The sequence below is a fragment of the Panthera leo genome, chromosome E2, assembly GCF_018350215.1.
Source record: "Panthera leo isolate Ple1 chromosome E2, P.leo_Ple1_pat1.1, whole genome shotgun sequence".
Lineage (NCBI taxonomy): Eukaryota > Metazoa > Chordata > Mammalia > Carnivora > Felidae > Panthera > Panthera leo.
The window spans coordinates 34,559,108-34,580,473 of record NC_056693.1 but is presented as its reverse complement, the minus strand read 5'-3'; the positions used below and the strand labels follow the sequence as shown (position 1 = coordinate 34,580,473).

At 50.7% G+C, this 21,366-nt stretch overlaps 1 protein-coding gene across 1 annotated transcript in view; it reads left to right on the top strand.

The window, feature by feature from the left end:
- The window catches only part of CNGB1 (cyclic nucleotide gated channel subunit beta 1), a gene marked incomplete at its 3' end in the record, with an annotated part of 63,540 nt that extends 43,431 nt beyond the window's left edge, over positions 1-20,109 (top strand). Inside the window, exons 25-32 of the mRNA XM_042917913.1 lie at positions 3,193-3,334; positions 4,066-4,225; positions 5,941-6,038; positions 6,138-6,221; positions 9,263-9,381; positions 9,617-9,763; positions 16,566-16,782; positions 19,837-20,109. Of these exons, the coding sequence (XP_042773847.1) occupies positions 3,193-3,334; positions 4,066-4,225; positions 5,941-6,038; positions 6,138-6,221; positions 9,263-9,381; positions 9,617-9,763; positions 16,566-16,782; positions 19,837-20,109 (1,240 nt within the window). The remainder of the gene's footprint in view (positions 1-3,192; positions 3,335-4,065; positions 4,226-5,940; positions 6,039-6,137; positions 6,222-9,262; positions 9,382-9,616; positions 9,764-16,565; positions 16,783-19,836) is intronic.
- Positions 20,110-21,366: the final 1,257 nt, after the last annotated feature.

Below are 21,366 nucleotides of genomic sequence, written 5' to 3'. Positions count from 1 at the left end.
TTGTTTCCTCACACTGAATTCCTAAGGGGAGACGGCAGGGCCAAGGATATGAACATTTTTAAGATTAAAAAAATTATTATTATTTTAATTAGTACACTATGTTCTTAGAGCAATTCTAGGTTTACTGAAGAGCCGATAGGAAAGTACAGGGAGTTCCCATATGCTGCCACATTTTTTTAATATTTAAAAAATTTTTTTTTTTATTTTGGGGACAGGGAGGTACAGAGAGAGAGAGAGAGGGAAAGAGGGAATCAGAGAATCCCAAGCAGGCTCCACACTGCCAGCGCAGAGCCTGATGTGGGGCTTGAACTCACAAATGGTGAGATATGACCTGAGCTGAAGTCAAGAGTTGGACGCTTAACGGAGTGAGCCACCCAGGCGCCCCTGCCACATTTTCAAAGGTCGGATGGATATGGAAAGCTAACCCAGTTACCCTCTCACCTCTTGCCTCAAAACCTTTTAAGCAGGGGGATGACAAGACCCTGGGGGATCTCAGAAAGGGGACTCTGCTGGTATTGGCGGAGGTGGGGACAGACATAGAGGACAGGAGCAGAGGAGGCAGTTAGGGGGAGCAACAAAAGGCCCAGACAAAGGGTTTCTGTGATCGAGAGAAGGGAGGGCAGTGTGGGAAGGAAACCAGAAGCACGCGAGGTCCAGACCAGGGGAGTGAGCCTGGAGATCCAGCGCACAGGCTTTAGGGACAGGAGGCCAGGGTAGGAAGAATAGAAGCTGTTCATTGAAATTAGCTCAGTGACCTTGGCTGAGGCCCTTCCTTTTTCAGAGACTCAGTTTCTCCTCTACAACATGAGAATAGTCTTGTATTCAGATTTCTTGTGAGGAATAATAAACTAATGTGTGTAACACGTCCAGCTCGTGCCTGGATGGGAGTCAGTGACCACCTCCTGGCTACACTCATTCTTATGGGGAAGCCGGCATACCAGGAAAGGGGTTCCCAACCTGGGATCCAGAGATATAAGGGGGTCCCACTCCCAACCCTGGAAATTGGAGCCCAGTTTTGAGAACTTGCTGGCTTCCCTAAGGAGAAGATTGCTAGCTTTCCATATCTATCCATCAAAGGGGTTTGTGCCCCAACAAGCTTAAACCCAAGTCCCAGGAGCAGGCCTGGCAGGCCCATCATGGGCAGGCCCAGGATGGAATGGCAAGCAGGGAGGGGGAGGGCAGGGGACAGCTGTCTGGGACTCCCTTCTGCAGGGACCTTGGAAGGGGCACACTGTCTTGGCCACACTACTCTTCTCCAAACGAAATCCTACAGGGAACCCCCAATATGTGCCACAAAACCACAAATGGTAAAGGATTCCTCCAGAAGTCCAATATTATGGGTAATAATCACTTTCAAAATAGTGACCATTTGTTGAGTGTCTGCTGTGAGCCAGGGGCTTGAGGACCCAAGTTCCCACAGAGCTGGGTCCTTTATCCTGCTCTGCTTCTGCCTGGCCTGGAGCATGTAGGGGTCCCCACAGGACACAAGGACTTCAGGGAGGCCTCAGAAATGCCAGGCCAACAGAAGATTCCTCCAATCAGAAAGAGTGTGGGGAAAGCTCTGGGGACGTTGCTCATGTCGCCTTTCTGTCGGGTGGCCTGGCAGCCCCCCGCCCCCCCCCCCCCAAGCTCCTAGCCAGAGGTCAGCTGTGTCTGTGCTTATGGCTGCGCCCTCTGGTGGCTGGGACCAGTATGATGGGGGACTTAACAGGGGAGGCCTGTGTTGTCCTGGGATCTCTGTGTAGGGGGGGGGGGGGTGGCGGGCAGCCCTGCCCCAGGCCTTGTAGCTAGTAGTCAGAGGCAGAGCACCCCCCTCAACTTCCCAACAACCTCTGCTTCCCCCTCCCTGTGCTCATTGCACGATTTCTTGCCTGTCCCCACCAGGGGGTGAGCTTCTTGAGGACACAGGCAAGCCTGTTCCCCACCGCAGGCATGTGGCAGGCACCAGTAACAGTGAAGGCTGTGGTCGCTGACGTGTACTGACAGCCCGTCAGTTCTAGCACCTCATTTCATCCTCACGATCACCCTGTGAAGGATGTTTCACTGCCATCATGCCCATTTTAGGAGAAAGAAGCTGAGGCTTGCTGAGACTGAGTAGTTCATCCGCATCACGCAGCTAGGAAGTGGCAGAGCTGGGTTCGAGCTGGGGCAGTCCAGCTCCAGGGCCTGTGTTCTAACTATGACTCTGCATAATTAGCTGGTGAATGGAGCTCAGGGGAGGACCCGTTTGGGGCCATCCTCAGGCTGGATTATCTGCTAGCCGGATCATGTTCTTGATTGTGGAGCTGTGCAGGGACCTTGAAAGTGTGCGTGTGTCAGGACACGGGAGCCAGGGCAGGCTCTGGATGCCTCCTGGGTGCCCTGGTAGGAAGACAGGAAAGCCAGCTGGGATTGTCCTGTCTTTAAGCTCTGTTGACCTCACCCATTGCTGACCCCTGGGAAGGCACAGCCTGAAGGCATGAACAGGTATATGAGGGACTCTTATTTCTTTGTGATAATGAGATCAGCTTGGGGCATCTATTATTCCTTTTACCACCGAGTGGGACCCCATCACCCATACCTCCCTTCCCTGGATCATGTGCCTGTGTAGAGTGATTACCAACAGTGGGGTGACAGCTCAGAGAAACGTATGGCAACCTGAGTTCTGATTCCAGCTCCAGACCTTGCCAGCTGGTGACCCTGAGTGTTTCCTTTCCCTTCTGGGGCCTCAGGTTCCCTGTCTGGAAAATGGATGGGCAAGGGAGAGGGTCAGAAAAGATAGCCCTCAAGGTATCTTCCAAGTCTGATGTTGCTCTTGCTTTCCATGAACCAACATGGTGGGATGGCCAAGGGAAGTTGGTGGAAATTGAAAGAATATTGAGGGAGCCCAGGCATCAGGAGTCAGAAGACCCTGGTCTATCCTCCTGCCAAGTGTTTTGAGCAGTTTCCCAGAGCCTCAGTTTCCACATCCGTAAATGGGGGTGATAACATGCCCCTTCAGGGTTGGGGCAGAGCCACAACCCAGCAAGACAGCATCTGTGAACACACTCCAGAAAGTACAGAGCGCTCTATGCACGTGCAGCTGTTTTCCTTGCACTTAGAAGGTATAAAGGTTTTCTTTTTTGCACAATGCACATCTGTCAGAGCAGGACACCCAGGCTCAGCACGGTGGGGCCTTTGCTGACCGCGGTCCCCTTCTTCTTCTCTCTCCAGCTACATTCGCTGTTACTACTGGGCTGTGAAGACCCTCATCACCATTGGTGGGCTGCCCGACCCCAAGACACTCTTCGAAATTATCTTCCAGGGGCTGAACTATTTCACCGGTGTCTTTGCTTTCTCTGTGATGATCGGACAGGTACCTGGGTCCCTGGTCTGGCTTGCCACGCACCTGCCTGCGGGGCCCGTCTCCTTCCCACCGCTGCCACAGATGTCACCGTCTGTGGCCATTTCTTTTGAACTAAGCCCGGGAAAGAGCACAGGACCTCGAGTCAGGAGGCTGGAGCCCTGGGGCCTGCCGGGTGAAGAGGATGGTGCAGAGGTCTGGGTCCAATTCTTCTCTGCCGTTGCTTCCATTTGAAATGTCAGTCCCTTTGGGGTGTCTTTGGAGAGCTGGGCCGAATGGCTTTCTGCAAAGCCTGGGAATTTGGGCTGTTCCCTTGGAGAGAAACCTTGAGAGTATCTAATATGCTGGGGGTGCATCTCATGTTCTAATCAGCACATGGGGCCGCAATCAGCCAGCCTCAAAATTGCCTCTAGGGGCCCTGCCCTGCAGGGCAGTACACTGAGTTATTTCCTCCAGTAAGTTCAAAGTGGCCTCTGGCACCAAGGGGCCATGTCGTACCAGAATCAGCCCAGCCCAGCGAGGCATCTCCTCCTGGTGGGGCCCCAGGGGCCCTCACGTCCCATGTCCACCTTGGAGATGGAGTTTTCCTTGTCAGACAGTCCCCTGTCTCTGTGTGTAGACATGGAATTCCCTGTCTCCTGATCCCCCTTCCTCGAGCACCCCTGGTCACTGTAGAGTAAACATGCCCATGACATGTCCCCAGAGCCCCACTCTGATCCTTGACTTTTCCTCCCCGGCCCTAGATGAGAGACGTGGTGGGGGCCGCCACTGCAGGGCAGACCTACTACCGCAGCTGCATGGACAGCACAGTGAAGTACATGAACTTCTACAAGATCCCCAGGTCCGTACAGAACCGTGTCAAGACCTGGTACGAATACACCTGGCAGTCCCAAGGCATGCTGGGTAAGACCAGTGGCCCGGCTGCCAGGCAGCTACCCCCTGGCCACCTCCTCCCGGGGCCCTGCCTTTTTGGTCCCAACCTTTGACCCTGTATCCCTGGGGTCCTGAACACTTACTTAAGTGAGAGGGGCCTAGGGAGGTCTGTGAGGTGCCCCAGGCTGGGCCGTCGAGAGACCCCTGAAGACTTGAGAGCCGTGTCTTCTGGATGCCCTGCCCTCTCACTTCACCTGCCTTGAAATACATCCCCATCAGAGATGGAAGTACAGTTGAAATCAGGAGAGAAGGAAGACCCCCTCTCGCTTTCTCTTTCCATATACACACATACACATATATTGTTTGTCAACTTTTTGATGTTATGCTTTCCTTCTGAAATTATTTGGCTACAACCATGCATTTCATTCACCACTGTTTCTGCCTTCTTGTCAGGAGAACTGGGGTGTGCCCAGGAATTCTTGCAAAGTGGGAGAACCTTAACCTGTACGTTGTTTTCAAATGTAGTGAAGTTTTTGTGAATTCTAAACGGAACCCTTCATAAAATTTGAATATGCTATTTATATGTTGATTTATTTACAGTTATGTTTTTTCCAGTTTCCTTTTTATCTTTGGGAGCTAGTAATTTCGTTTTCAGAGCGTAGACATCATTTTGGAGCCCTCTGACAAGCCTGTGGTCCACTGACTGTGTGCCTTAGAGCCCCCTCAACTCTCTCAGCTAATTAAGGAGCCCCCTCACTGCTTCCATGGGCTTCCCTCTGGCCTTGAAGAAGCTACACCTCAACTCCAAGCTCTCCTGAGCTGAAGGTGTTGTCAAATCTGTGAGTGTAGAATCTTCATTAGCGTCCGTTGCTACTGTGCTCACTCTACACAAGGCACATTCACGTGCATTGCCTCGTCTGTGCCAGTGATGGACTTGTGACATCTGAATCATTGCCCCCTTTCACAAGGGCGCACATTAAGGATGAGAGAGGGCTCTGACCTGCCCAGGGTCATACAGATCAGCTCTTGAGCCCATAAATAATTGTGGTGGAGTAGAAGGGAATTGGGATTGGGGTCAGGTTGTGCCTTTCTTGTCCCCAGTACCGACATTCATTCTGTGCCAGGCTCCCCATTCATTCAGTGCCAGGTCTGAGCACTGCAGACCCATCACGGGGAAAAATAGACAGGGCCCCTACTCTCCTGGGACTGGCCTTGGAGCCCCACGGCCTGTGTGGGATCTGATTCCATCCCCCTGGGCTGCGAGCAAGTCACTGCCCTCCTGAACCTCCCTTTCTGTAAGGTGGGGGTTATAGTAGTGGGCACCTCTTGTGTTGCTGGGAGATTTAATAAAACCATCTCTGTAAAGCTCTGTAAAACAGTGTTTGAAATACCTCAGTTCTTGCTAACATTCTTAGAGCATGAGGAGGACAGACTAGTATTAACAAACCATTGCAATAAAGAGTGTGATCAGCGCTACAGCACAGAGACTGCTAACATAATAGCGGGTGGGGGAATCTCAAGAGAAGGCTTCTTGGAGGAGTACTGGGTTCTGAAGGATGAGTGGAAGTTAACTACGGGGGCGTTTCCTGCAGAGGGAATAGCATCCAAAAAGCCCAGAGAGGGTACTCTCCCAGTATAGAGTGGTTCTAGATAACAGAGGAATGGCGTGGCTGGGGTCCCATGTGGGGGGAGTGGGGGTAGAGGCCTGGATGTGTCTCTGACCATTGCCAGGGTCTCCTTTGCAGATGAGTCAGAACTGATGGTGCAGCTTCCGGACAAGATGCGGTTAGACCTCGCCATCGATGTGAACTATGACATTGTCAGTAAAGTGGCTCTCTTCCAGGTATGGCCCACCTAGCGCCCTCATCCCCAGGGTTCTGGGAAGCCCCAAGCCCCCACCCTCCTCTAAACGGGCATTCTTTCCCCCTCCTCCTGGGGACAGGGCTGTGACCGACAGTTGATCTTTGACATGCTGAAGAGGCTTCGTTCTGTCGTCTACCTGCCCAATGACTATGTGTGCAAGAAGGTGAGTGGCCTGAGGCAGCTGCAAGGCAGTCTGGGATTTACAGCGCATCTCCCTGCTAGGAGCTGTGCTGAAGGGGGTGCCTCTGAAGGCCCAGGGGGTTTGCAAGCCCAGGGAGAGCAGAATTGCTGGGGAGGGACAGGGACTATAGCACCAGTGAGCTGACCCCAGGGCTCCTGGGTTGTTTGGCATTGAACTCAGGTGTGCCTCAGGCTTTGCTCCTTTTGACACAGGACCAGGGGAATCAGGATGAGGAACCCCACTTTCCAGAAAAGGAAAGTGACCAACCTAACGAGAAGTAGGTCCTTGACTGTGTAGATGAAACTGCTCCCAGGGTCTTGGGCTTCCTTTCAGAAAAATGGGGCAGCAGAAGGGCTGGGATAGGTCAGAGGTTGCAAACTGATGGCCTTTGCATAGCAGCCAGCCCATTCGTTGTTTTGTGTTTTTTTTTTTCCTAATCCTAAAAAAATGTTGAAATAGTCCCCAACCTTTAAAAACTTGAAGGTTTTGGGGTGCCTGGGTGGCTCAGTTTTATGAGCATCCAACTTCAGCTCAGGTCATGATCTCACAGTTCATGGGTTCAGGCCCTGCACCAGGCTCTGTGTTGACAGCTCAGAGCCTGGAGCCTGCTTCGGATTCTGTGTCTCCCTCTCTCTCTCTCTCTGCCCCTCCCCTACTAGCACTCTGTCTCTGTCTCTCTCTCTCTCTCAAAAATAAGTAAACATTAAAACTTTTTTTTTTTAATTTGAAGCTTTGCATAGAAAGTCAGATTTCTGGCTGAAAACAGAAAAAAATCTGTTAGCACTGAGCCCTCCTTTCCTAAATAGCAAGAGTCCCCTGAAGGGGAACATTGCCCTCCCTCCTGATACCACAGGCCCCACCCCTCCCCACTGCCCCATACCAGGCCCCCCTCACTCCTTAAACCACCCCTCTGATCCTGGAAAACATTTGGATTTGAACCCAGGGCTCCACATGTCTAGGGCTTCTGCTTCCATTCTTCAAGGTGAGACCAAGGTCACCTGGTGAGTGAGTGGTTAAGGTGGAAGGACAGGAACTCAGGTTTGAGTCCTCTTGTTCCCAAGCTGTCAAGACAGGGGTGAAAAAAAAAAGCCCAAGCAACCCCTGTAAGACTCAGGAAACCAGCCCAAGAAGGCCCCCATCTCCAAGTTGTATGCTGTGCAGCAGTGAAGTTTCTGGAAGCAGAGAGCCCAGGGAAATGGGGAAACAGTGTTACAGATGGTTGAGAATTTAGAGAGGCAGCCCTAGAGGCCAAGGGGTTTGGGAGCAATAGAGTGATTTGTCTGATGCTGGAGCTGCTTCCTAGCTGTGCAGCCTTGGGGCACTGGCTTCCCCTCTCTGACTCTCTCTCTTCTCATGGGTAAAGTAGGGATATTGAGGGTACCGCCTCATGGGATGGTTGTGAAAATTGAGTAAGTTGTGCCTACAGAGTTTGGCACCGTGCTGGCACAGAAGAGGTACCATTGCTGCTGTTATTATCCTTGAGGGTAATGTAGAATCTACTGCAAATGAGGAAGCGTCAGCCAGGTGGTTGGAGTCGGCAGGTGGAAGTGAGCCCTTGATGAGCAAGTGCGAATGGCACCCTCTGCTGTCCAGTTTTGCTCCGCGATGATCTCTCTGAGACACCCCTGGAGCACCCCGCCCTCACCGCCCCCCCAACCAGGGCTGGTTAGTGAGGTGAGGGTGAGCTCTTTAGACCCTTCAGTCCGTGTCAAATTGAACACAGAAACAGGGAAATGAAACTTCTCGTTTGTTAAGAAGCTCATGCACGTGTGAGATGTCCAGGAAACGTTTGTCAGATGAATCAGAAGTGTAATCAGTTTACCTGCCCTTGATCTCTGTCCTTTCAGGCGTGACCCACAGGAAGTAGGGGTCTGTTGGGGGCATGAGGATCAGAAGGTGCATAACAGACGGGGTTTCTGATGGCAGTCCAAAGCAAGCTATTCATTCATCATTTGTTTTAATTTGGGGCTAAGACCATTGAAATAGTTTGCTACAGCTTCTGTAACAAAGGACCAGAGATTGGGTGGCTTAAACAACAGAAATGTATTGTGTCACCATCCTGGAGGCTGGAAGTCCAAGATTAAGGTGTCGGTAGGGGTTGGTTCCTTCTCAAGGCTGTGAGGAAAGGATCCACTCCTCTCTCCTTGGCTTATAGATGGCTCTCCCCTCCCTGGGTCACTTCATGTTGTCTTCTCTGTATGCCTGTCTCTGTCCAAATGTCCCCTCTATAAGAACACCAGTCATGTTGGGTGAGGGGCTCACCCAACTCCAGTTCGGCCTCATCTTAATTTAACTAATTATATCTGCAATGACCCTCTTTCCAAAGAAGGTCATATTCTGAGCAACTGAGTTTAGGACTTCACCAAGTGAGTTTGGGAGGGACACAGTTTAACCCACAACAACCATAAAGTCTGGAACCAGACCGTCTGGGTTCAAATCCCTGCTCTCCCCTGGCCTAGCTTTGTGCCCTCGGGCAAAGAGTTCGTATCCCAGAGCTGTTGGGGATTAAGCAGGCTCAGACACATAAAGCACTTAGAACAGTGCCTCGCACAGATGAACGAACGTTATACAAGGGCCAGACAACATGATTGATGTTGTTTTCATTCCTATTTCAATCAGCCAATGCTTACCAAGCTCCTGAAGTGGTATGTGGTAGGCACAGGTATCAGCTTATTGTATGAACCACTGTTGGACTTTCCATGCCTCTGGGCCCTCCACTGGAGTGTATCAATGGGAGTTTGCAGAATGCATTGCACCCGCACCTCCTAGCTTACCTCGAATTTTCCTTTCCATCACACCACTAACTCCCCATATAACCCTGTCAGGCAGGTTCGGGGTGGCCACTCTCCCCAATCCACAGATGGGGAGACTGAGGCCCCAGAGGGGAAGCGACCAAGTTGGTGGTGGGGCTGGATGCCGGCTCACGTTCCTCTGTGCTGTGCCACCAGCCTCTGGGCCCAGCCCTGCTGCCTTTATGGTCATTTTGGGAAAGGCCAGAGGGGCTCACCCTTTCTCTGTTTCAGGGGGAGATAGGCCGAGAGATGTACATCATCCAGGCAGGACAGGTGCAGGTCTTGGGTGGCCCTGATGGGAAGGCCGTGCTGGTGACGCTGAAGGCTGGATCTGTGTTTGGAGAAATAAGGTCAGAGGGACGCTGGGGTGAAATGAGGAGACGTGGGCCCCAGCTGGAGGGGCGGGTGGCCAGCGGGTGGGACTTCGTCCTCAAGGGCTGTGGATGCTGACATATGCAGGGTCGGCCCCGGCTCTGCGCCGTGTGGGGCCGCCACCGTGCTCCAGGCAAGAAGTAGAGAGGAGCACTTTAGTGGGATCACAGCCACAGCCTGCCACATCTCACCTCCCTCCCTTTTCTGCCCCAGCTTGCTGGCTGTTGGTGGCGGGAATCGTCGCACCGCCAATGTGGTCGCCCACGGGTTCACCAACCTCTTCATTCTGGATAAGAAGGACCTGAATGAAATTTTGGTGCATTATCCCGAGTCTCAGAAGTTACTCCGGAAGAAGGCCAGGTACATTATTTTTATAAAAAAAAGTCTGTATACACTTCAGTGTGCATTTTGTAAAGACTAAAACTTTCGCTTATATAACCGTTGTACCTTTATCAAAATCAGGAAATTCAGTATTGAAACGATGCTATTATCTCATCCCTAGTCCATCTTCAAATTTGATTAATTGTCCCAGTCGTGCCTTTTATGGACTTTCCTATCTTCTTTTCTATTCCTGAATCCAGTGGAGGACCACCTGTTCATTACACTGCCTCGTATCTGCAGTCTCCTTCGATCTGGGTTCGTTCCTCAGCCTTTTTCCATCTTTAGTGACTTCGAAGAGGACAGGCCAGTTATTTTGTAGAATGTCTCTTCATTTAGATTCAGCTGATGTTCTGATATTTTCTCATGATTACCTTCAGGTTCTGCATTAGGGCAGAAATTACTCAGAAGCGATGTTGTGGGGGCGCCTGGCTGGCTGGGTCGGTAGAGGATGTGTCTCTTGTTGTTGTTCAAGCCTCATGTTGGTTGTAGAACTTACTTTATTATTTTTTTTTAATTTTTTTTACATTGATTTATTTTTGAGACAGAGAGACAGAGCATGAACGAGGGAGGGTCAGAGAAAGAGGGAGACACAGAATCTGAAACAGGCTCCAGGCTCTGAGCTGTCAGCACAGAGCCCAATGTGGGGCTTGAACTCATGGACTGTGAGATCATGACCTGAGCGGAAGTCAGACGCCCAACCGACTGAGCCACCCAGGCGCCCCGAGCTTACTTAAAAAAAAAAAAAAAAGGGATGTTGTATTCTTCTTAGAGCAGCATATCGAGAGGCATGAGATGCTGGTTTCTCCCAGTATTATTGATGATTTTCCTTTCCATCGCTTGGTTAATTAAGCCTTCTGGACTCTAAAGTTAACATTTTTCTCTTCGAAATTGATAAGTAATTAGTGGGGAGTCACTCTGAGGCTATCTGGACCTCCTGTTCCCCATCAAGCCTTCACTTGCTACTTCCAGTGCCCATTGAGGGTTCTTGCTAAATCAGTGATTGCCGCAGTGGTTGCCAAATGGTAATTTTCTGACTCCTGCGTATTGTGCCTTCTACGTTTATTAGTGAGCATTCTACTTTAAGGAAGAGCTTTCTCTTCCTTCCCATTTATTGGTTTATTCATTTATCTTTATCAATATGGATTTGTTTTGTTCCATAAATATCACGTTACACTCATTGTTTTGGTGTCAAATTGCACTACCTTTGGCCAGCAGGCGCCTCTTCAGGCTTGCTCTTGTGACTCTTTGTAACGTCCCCAACACGTTTTAGCACTTTCTTGCTAACAGCCACAATAAGATGCTCTGGGGTCATCTTGTGCTTTCCCTGCCACATCCCTGGAAATGGCCATTTGATTCCTTGTAGGTGGAAATGGTTTTTAGAAACCAACATTTGAGCACTCCGTGTGCTCATTGCTACTGGGGTGCTACTAGGCTCTGAAGTGGGCAGAGCTGGGAAATACACCCACATGCAAATATGCATAAATAAGTGTAGGAGCACCTGGGTGGCTCAGTCAGTTGAGTGTCCGACTTCAGCTCAGGTCATGATCTCATGGTTCATGAGTTCAAGTCCCGCATCAGGCTCGCTGCTGTCAGTGTGGAGCCTGCTAGGATTCTCTCTTTCCCTCTCTCTCTCTCTCTGCCCCTCCCCCACTTGTGTTCTCTCTCTCTCTCTCTCTCTCTCTCAAAAATAAAACAGTAAACATTAAAAAAATACGTGTATCTATATATGTGTATATATCAACATCTATTTTTCTGTCTGTTTCTGTGTCTGTACCTAACGATTTCAGTCCAACACCATGGAAATCCTTCTAATCTGTTCCTTTCCCATATTTGGTAAATTTCTTCTCCAACCCTGAGAAATTTAGCTCTCTTTACCCTCATTACATTAACTCCTTTGTTCAGTCCTACCATATAGAGAAAGCAGTTTCAGAATTGCTCTCCCATACCACTGGGGTGGGGGCTGGGGAGAAGCCTTCTCAGCAGAATTCAACATTTGGTGCATTTCCTTTGGTCTTTATCCTGAGTGTCTACGATGTAAGTGTTGTGTTCAGAGTTATTTGGATTCATTTCTTTTTTCTCCCTTTAGTGTGGGTGTTCTGTTCATGTGAAATACACCCAGGTTTGCATCCCATTTTTTATGATTCCTCTCACCCCCAATCCTTGTTGATTTTTTGTTGTTTTGAATATGTCAAACATTAACATGGCACCCAAAGTCATAATGCAACAAAATGGGATGCCCGGAGACTGTCCCAGCTACACCCCCCCCCCCCCACCGGTTGCCCCTATACAAACCCAGGCTCATTAGTTTCTGCTGCTTCCTCAATGTGTTTCCTTCTGCAGAAATGGGCAGATGGGTGAATATTTTCTTTTCTTTTCTGTCTCACACAAAAGGTAGCATACTGTAGACTTTCTTTTGCACTTTGCTTTTTTTCACATGACAACAAATCCTGAGAAGCCTTCTCTATCAGGCCATAGACCCATCTGCATGCCTCTGATGCTTGCAGACCATTTCTATGAATGGGCGTTTAGGCCATTTCCAATATTTTGCAATTCTCAACAGTGCTGCAGCGAACCACCTCGTGTATCTGTGTTTTGTACTGTTGAAGAATAGGTAAGTTTTTAGAAAAGCAGTTTTTTGTTGTTGTTGTTTTCAAACCCTTCAGATCAGGTTTTGAGTTGAGTGATGGAGGCAGCAGCATGTGGTAGAAAATCCACAACAGGCTTGGGAAGTTACAGGTCTCAAACCCTGTCCATGTGAGGTATTGGATGTGTGGTTTTAGAGAAGTTACTCAACTTCTCGGGTCTCAGTTTTCTGCAGTTCTATAAAATAAGGGTAATCCCCGCTACTGTGTTGTTGGGAAGATTAAATAAAATAGTGTGTATGAATGTCTCCAGCAAGGTACCTGGCATGTGGGAGAGCTCAGTGAACATTAATAATGGTTCCTCTTTATCCATTAAATCCTCTCTATAATTTTCTCATTGGATAAAGCCTTTTCAAATCTATCTATCTGGTTTTCTGGTTTTGCCTCCCTTGCCTTTTATCATATATTCCTATTTTCTACCTCATTCTATGAAATGACACCATAAATAAACTGCCTCCATTCACAGCACACAATAATTTATTGAGTACATAGTTCTAGGCCCTGGGGACACAGCAGGGACCAAATAAAGCTTGAATTCTAATAGGGGAGACCAACAATGGAGAAATGAATGGTTATGCGATATCCCCAGCTGGGCACAGGGCTGTGAGGGGACACAAAGCCACATCGTGGAGACAGAAGTGATGGAGGGAGTTACTTGAGATAAGTTGGCCAGGAAAAACCATTCTGAGGAAAGTGGTATTTCAGCCGGGACCTGCACAGAATAAAAGCATGAGCAGGACTGCTTGCAGGGAAGAGCATTCCAGCCAGAGGGAACAGCATGTGCAAAGGCTCTGCGGAGGAGCAAGCTCAGTGTGTGCGTGGACCAGCAAGAAAATAAGAGTAGCTTGATATGGGATGGGAGAAGTCAAGAGGATGAGCTTGGGTAGGGCCTCGCAGGTGACGCCTTGCAGTGGCTTTGGGTTTTATTCTGAGGGAGATGGCAGCTGTGTGGGGTTTTACACAGACGAATGATTTGACATGACTTAAGTTTTAACAAAACCCCTTCGGCACCCCCAGGTGAGTGGAGGCTGTGTTGATGTTGGCCCATAATACATGCAGGATGCTGGGGTCCCCTGAGGAAGGAGGCCACCCTGTAACCCAGCTTCCCTGTTTGCTCTTAGGGAAGCCACTGGGCCCTTCCAAAGGCCGGTCTGTCTGAACTTCTCCCACAAAATTTGCCCATTTCCTCCTGCTCTCCTGAGGAACAGGGAAATAATAGCCAATCCTCATTAGTCGCGTATTTGCGATTCTGTGTTTGCAATTCACCTACTCACTAAAATTTATTTGTAACCCCGAAATCAGCACTCACGGGCGTTCCCAGTAATCCGTGGATGTGTGCAGAGCACTGAAAACTTTGAGTTGCCCGAAGTGCACGTCCTGGGCAGAAGTTGAACAAGGTGATGCTCTGCTCTATTGTTTCAGCTTGTAAGCGTCTGAAGACTTGGAAGCAAACGTCCTTTTGTGGTCTGTTTAGTGCCACCTTTTTCACATTTTTGTGATCCTTATTGGTGATTTTGCTATTTAAAATGGCCCCTAAGTGTAGTGCTGAGGTGCTGTCTGTGTTCCCAAGGGCAAGAGGGCTGGGATGGGCCTTACAGAGAAAACACGTGGGTTAGACAAGCTTCGTTGAGGCATGACTTTCAGAGATGTTCGTCGTGAGTTCAATGGTAATGAATCAACTGTGTATTACATAAGATGTCTGTAAACAGAAACACACACAAATATTGATCAGTTGATGAAAATGTTGTCATGAGAGGCTCGCAGAAACCTAAGCCTGTGTTTGCCCCAGAAACAATGACTCGGTGTTCACTAATTCGGTGTTTGCAGGGGTTCTACAGAGAGACACTACCAGGTATAGTGAGAATCGACTGTTAATGTCTGAGAGCGGGCTCCAGGTCCCCCTACCCTGCCTTCTTCCCCCAACAAGAGGAGCAAGGCCCAAGAAAGCCACCCATTTCTTTGGCTAGGTTAGGTGAGGGTGTGGCAAATCAACTAGCATCCCGCAGAGGCTCCTGACCACGTGTGGTGAGCCTGTGCCTGGCACTGGAGGAGGCCGAGGGGCTGAGGTGATGGCCCGGGGTGGGGAGCAGCCAGAGAAAGGAGTTGCTGACGGGCCTTGCAGCACAGAGGCCCTGGGACCAGAGCTGTGGCATGATTCATCAGAGAGGTGGTTCTCTGGAAAGGCAAGCTTGAGGACAGAGGCAGGGGATCATGTGGGAGCTCTGCCCATCAAAGGAAAAGACACGATCTGAGAGCCACAGAGCCTGGGGATGTCTGAGTTGGTGACAGCCACGTGTGGGATTCTGTCTAAACTACCTGCTTTACAGATGGAGGTGCGGAGGCCCCGAATAAGTGAAGTGCTCAGCTCTCTGGCTTGGCCACTCCAAGATATGGGGCAAAAAGGTCTCACGCATGCTACTTTCTCCAGGGATGAATGTGCGATCCTACTTATAGGAAAATGCGTCATCGGAAAATGAGGCTGAATTTCCTTAATCTGGCAATGTCCCAGAAGCCAGCTCAGTGTCTCAAAAGAGAGACAGCCCCTTAGCAATCAGAAAAGGTCCCATAGATAGATCTTTTGTGTCATTTTTGTACCATGCCGAGCCTTCCCACAGACTGTCATGCTGTGAGTTATGGACTAAATGACACAGGTGACAGTGCCAGGCATGGAGAGGCCGCTGATGAATTATCATGTTTGTGTTCTCCTGGGGGAGTCCCAGCCGGAAAATGCAAGTCTTGGGCAATTAATATCAATATGCACAATTTAAATCCATTGCCTCTGATTAGATAAGCAGCCAGTAATGGCCTCATTTTTAAACAAACAAGTTTTGCTGGAGCCCTGGTGAATGAATTTGCCAATTAGGAGTCTAGGCCCACTAGACTGCAGACACAATTCATTTGTTCTTGAGCCAAACCACTCATCACATATCTGTAGCGTGAAATATTCCTTATCAAAGGCTGGGGCTCTGTTCGATGGAAGATTGTCTCCTTATTTAGAGAGCAGGGTGGCAAACTGCATTTACATCTGGGTTTTAATTCTGCCCCTGTGATTTCCTCACTGTGTGACCTTGGGAAAATTACTTACCCCTCTGGTCTTGCATATCTTTATTTGAAATGAGGGAGAAAAATAAGGCCTACCTGTGAGGAGGATTCTGTGAGATTTAAATGACAGAATGTGTATCAGTTATCTGTTGTTACGTAATGATATTACCACACATTGAGCAGCTTTTAAAACCACACGTATTGATCACCTCAGAGTTTCCGTGGGTCAGAAGTCTGGGGTGGCTTTGGTGGGTCTGCTGCAAGGCTATAATCAAGGTGCGGGCCAGAGCTGAGTCCCATCTCAAATGTCCCCTGGGGAAGGACCTGCTTCCAAGGTCACATGCCTGTGAGCCGACTTCAGTGTCTTATGGTTGTAGGACTGGGGGTCTCACTTCCCAGCCAATTGTTGGCCGGAAGCTGCCTGTGGTTCTCGCCACGTGGGCCTCCCCCACCATGGCCACTTGCTTCATCAAAGCCAGTGAGGGAGCGTCTCCTTGCAAGACAGAGATCACGATCCCATGTGACATATTCACAAAGGTGGTATCTGATCACCCTTGCTGTATTCTGCTGGTTGAAAGCAAGTCACATGTCCCACTCACCCCTCAAGGGGAGGGAACACCAGGAAGGGGGATCTCAGGGGCCACTGAAGAGGGTCTGTAAAGGACTGAGTATAGCACCCGACACATACAGACACTCAGTAAGTGTTGACAGAGGTGATGGTGAGGATGGCAAAATGACAGCGAAGCAAAAGGAAGAGAAGGGAAAGGCTTTGGGTCTTTTTTCAGCGGAGCATCCTATTTCTGAGTCCATATGTTATAGTATCATTCAGCATTTCCCGTGTGACCTCAGAAAAGTTCTTGACCCCTCTGAGCCTGCATTCCTCCTCTATAAGGTACAGACTATAAACCCACGTCGTCCCGGTTGCTCCCATCACTTACTGAGATGTGACATATAAAGCACTTCGCGCCCTGCTTACTCACAGTTCGCCAGCCAAAACCACCACCGCCACACCACAACCCCAGTGGATTCTATGTGAATGATGCTTTCTTCTCTCCCAGAGCATGCTTGTGATGTTCACGGGCGCTGCTTTCTTTCAGGCGCATGCTAAGAAATAACAACAAGCCCAAGGAGAAGAGCGTGTTCATCCTTCCTCCCCGGGCAGGCACCCCCAAGCTGTTCAACGCCGCCTTGGCCGTAGCAGGAAAGATGGGTGCCAAGGGGGCAAAAGCCGGCAAGCTTGCCCACCTGAGGGCCCGGCTCAAGGAACTGGCTGCGCTGGAGGCGGCAGCGAGGCAGCAGCAGTTGCTGGAACAGGTAACGCGGTTGGTTCCCCAGCCTCCCTGTCCATTTCAGCCTCATGCCAGAGAGAGGGCCAGGGTGCCTCAGAGAGTGGGGAAATCTCTCCCCCTTCTTCACATCAGTCAGGACTCATTTGGTTGCAAGTGACAGAAATGCAAGTCACGGTGCCAGCTCACGTTAGCTTAAAAAAACAGGGAATTGATGGGGGTCGGGTAGCTGGGCAGTTCAGGCAAGGCTGGATCCAGGAGTTCAGACGATACCCAGGGGACTGGTTTTGCCATTCTGTCATTCCTGCTTTCCTCAGGGATGGCGTCCCATCACAAGGGCACGAGGGTTACATCCTTCTGGTTTAGCAACTCCCAACGGAAAGTCCCTCTTTCCCCATGATTCCAGCAAAAGTCCCAGGGCTCACTGTCACTGGACAGAATCGGATCGCGTGCCACTTCCCCAGCCACCGACTGTGGTGGTGTGGAGAGACCAGGCTCCCCTGCCTGGGCTGAGGGGGGCAATCCTCCTACGGGAAGTCCTCCTGCACTTGCAGAGGTAGGAGCAGTGGGTGTGGGCAGGGAATGTCCCTCCCCAGATGGCAGTGATGTCCTCATATTTTATATTTGTGTCTGTGACACTTGAAAAGATTTGAAGAGAAAAAACTCTGCAGCAGGCACAGTGCCAACTGTCCTACCCGCCCCAGTCCTCGGAAATCTGAAGGGAATTTTAAAATTAGTTCTGGGATTCTTTTCTGTGACTAATGCCAAAAATGCCAATTAGAATGATTGCACTAATTATGACTATTCATGACTGTCCTTTAGGGAGGCTGTTGGGAAGGAGGCCGTGGTTAGGCAGCAGCTCCGTGGCAGGGAGGGGACTGCAGTCCACATGACAGACTTCAAAGGGGGCACCTGGGTGGCTCAATCGGTTAAGCGTCTGACTTCAGCTCAGGTCATGATCTCGCAGTTCGTGGGTTCCAGCCCCACACCGGACTCACTGCTGTCAGCGCAGAGCCTGCTTTGGATCTTCTGTTTCCCCTCCCTCTTTGCCCCTCCCCCACTTGCGTTCTCTTTCTCAAAAATAAATAAGTCTTGGGCGGGGGGCGGGGCAGGAAACGAGCCTAGTGAACTTAGTCTCAATCCAGGCTGGTGTCAGAGTCTGGGGGACCTGTCCAGAGATCATTTGATATCTGGAGTCTGGGAGTTGACATCAAAGCTCCCTGGGGTTCCAGTATCTTCTCAAGATACAGCCACCCAGGGCCTCAGACTGAGGACAGATATGATTGCCTGGCTCACAAACTGTCAGAGTCAAGGTCGAACCAGCAAGTTGGGGTCCTTAGTGCCGGCTGCTGCGTGGGACTGAGCAGACGTGAGCTCCAAGGCTCTTCTCAGTACAGTGAAAGGCTTTATCTGAAATGGGGCTTATTGCTACTGAATATTAGCTCTTCACCCAGGCAGCTTGGAGATGTGAATTAAATTTGCATGAGAATTCTAATAAAAGTCAATTTTAGAACAATCAGGGCAGAATGGCAGAGTGCAAGGAGCTCTTAAATAATAATCCAAAGATACGGGTCTAAATCCCAGCTCTGTCACCACCAGGTCTGTGATCCGGGGAAGTTCCTCAAGCTTTCTGAGATGCAGATTACTCATGGTTGCCACATGGCATTGTATAGATGAAGCAGGATACCTTGGATGTCTTTTTTTTTTAATATTTGTTTATTTTTGAGAGAGAAAGAGAGAGAGCATGAGCAGGAGAGGGGCAGAGGGAGAGGGGGACAGAGGATCTGAAGCAGACTCCAAGCTGTCAGCATGGACCCTGATGCAGGGCTCGAACCCACAAACCATGAGATCATGACTAGAGCTGAAGTCAGATGCTTAACTGACTGAGCCACCCAGATGCCCCTTGGATATCTTTTATAAGGCATTTTGAACATGGCGAAGCACTTGACCAACCTTCCCACGATTCTTCTGGATCCATTCACAGCAGGATGCTTCAGGAAGCCCCATCAGGGCACCATCTTGCCCTGGAAGAGTGTTGTCAGAGTTTAGGGCGATAGGGGAAGGTGGAACAGGTATACCAAAACATGCAGGAACACTGAGACAGAAGGAGTGGTTTGTCCCCAGAGCTGCCTTGGGTTCTTGGAGTGGGGTTCCCTACCCCACTTCCCTTCCTTCAACACCCTATGACTTGAGCAAACTTCAGACGTCTCTGTTCCTCACGAGCATGCTGACCGCCTTCACTTTAATTCACATGTGGGTCTTGCACAGCTGTGGACCATTCAGGCCTCCTTTTCTGGGGGCCACTCTCTTCCATTTATTTTCATGCAGAGATGGGTCAGACAGGGCAGGTGGGGTCACGAGTATCCATGAAGGCTTGGGTTTTTACTGATACACAGACCATGGCCAGTGTCCATAGGAACCGCAAAGGTTGGGGTTGGAAGTACCCACCAAGTCCCCAAGTATGGGGGCTGAGCCCAGCCTAATGCCAGTGGTATCCTGCCCATTCTTCTCCCGGCGGAGGAGAGGTCTCAACCTTTGAGACCTTCCAGAAAGGGGGACAGCCCACAGCTACTTCTGCCATCTCAGCCTTTTACCTTGTTTGCTTAGAATTTGTCTCATTCACCCAGGAGCACCCAGCCCTGGTAACTGGACAGTGGACAGGGCCACTGGTAAGTGGACAGGGCCGCCGGCTCAGCTTTGCAAAGGCTTGGTGGTTCTCCCTCTTGGTCTCAGCCTCTCTTCCCTCAATGGCTCAGGGGCAGGCTTGAACCTGCAGCTCCACTCTCGCTTCTAGCCCTGCCCATCAACAGAGACCCAAAATATCCCCAAGACCTTCCGCTAAGTCCAGCCAGGGCTTTTTAATTCCTAAACTTCACCATAATATACTCTGTGTCTACCAAATAATCCTGATGCCTTCCAACCCCCCAATTCTCATCCATTATATTGAACCCCTGAGTGCTCTGCCATTCTCCTCCTTGGGGGTATGAGAAAGGGGAACAGGGAGGTGTGCAAGACCCCTCTAAGACCCCTCCAAGAAATGTCCGATGTTCTTTGCCTCACCAATCACCCTTTCCGGTTTCAGGCCAAGAGCTCGCAAGACACTGCGGGAGAGGCGGGATCCGCCGCCCCAGACCAGCCAGCACCGCCAGAGCCCCCAGCCCGCCGCTCTCCGCCACCTGCCTCCCCTGAGAGGCCCGAGGAAGGCAGGGAGGGGGCGGCAGGGCCGGAGGAGCACTCGGTGCAGATCCGCATGAGCCCAGGCCCAGATCCCGGTGAACAGATCCTGTTGGTGGAGATCCCGGAGGAGAAGAAGGAGATCCCGGAGGAGAAGGAAATCCCCGAGGAGGAGGAGATCCCGGAGGAGAAGGAGATCCCGGAGGAGAAGAAGGAGATCCCGGAGGAGAAGGAGATCCCGGAGGAGAAGGAGATCCCGGAGGAGAAGAAGGAGATCCCGGAGGAGAAGAAGGAGATCCCGGAGGAGAAGGAAATCCCCGAGGAGGAGGAGATCCCGGAGGAGAAGGAGATCCCGGAGGAGAAGGAGATCCCCGAGGAGGAGGAGATCCCGGAGGAGAAGGAGATCCCGGAGGAGAAGAAGGAGATCCCGGAGGAGAAGGAGATCCCGGAGGAGAAGGAGATCCCGGAGGAGAAGAAGGAGATCCCGGAGGAGAAGAAGGAGATCCCGGAGGAGAAGGAAATCCCCGAGGAGGAGGAGATCCCGGAGGAGAAGGAGATCCCGGAGGAGAAGGAGATCCCCGAGGAGGAGGAGATCCCGGAGGAGAAGGAGATCCCGGAGGAGAAGAAGGAGATCCCGGAGGAGGAGGAGATCCCGGAGGAGAAGGAGATCCCGGAGGAGAAGAAGGAGATCCCGGAGGAGAAGGAAATCCCCGAGGAGGAGGAGATCCCGGAGGAGAAGGAGATCCCGGAGGAGAAGAAGGAGATCCCGGAGGAGAAGAAGGAGATCCCGGAGGAGAAGAAGGAGATCCCGGAGGAGAAGGAAATCCCCGAGGAGGAGGAGATCCCGGAGGAGAAGGAGATCCCGGAGGAGAAGGAGATCCCCGAGGAGGAGGAGATCCCGGAGGAGAAGAAGGAGATCCCAGAGGAGAAGAAGGAGATCCCAGAGGAGAAGCAGGAGGCCGAGTGAGGCTGCCGCCAGCGTGCCACTTCCGGCAGGTGCAGGCGCGTCCTGAGCAACGCTCCCCTCTCCTGCAGGCCCAGACTCCCGGACTCAGTAGCGTCTGTCATTCTGGCCCAGCGGGCTTCTGCCAAGGCTGGTTTTGAAGTCAACAAATGTCGTTAGTGTCCCTGAGTTCCCACCATCACCTGAGAACCCTATCCCTTCCGACTGTTATTTTTAAAAACAAAATTCTTTTCTATTTAAAAAGTTTGTGGGGAAAGGCTAGACAGAATGGGACTCCAACCCTCCGGGAAGCTTTGTTGGAGACTAAAGGGTTAGTGAATGTTTGGGTTTCAACCTCCCACATTTCAAGGATAGAAAAACTGCCAGCAGGTGGGAAGCCTGGCTGGCTCAGTGGGTAGAACATGGGACTCTTGATCTCAAGGTTGTGAGTTCAAGCCCCACATTAGGTGTAGAGATTAAAACAAACACAGCTTG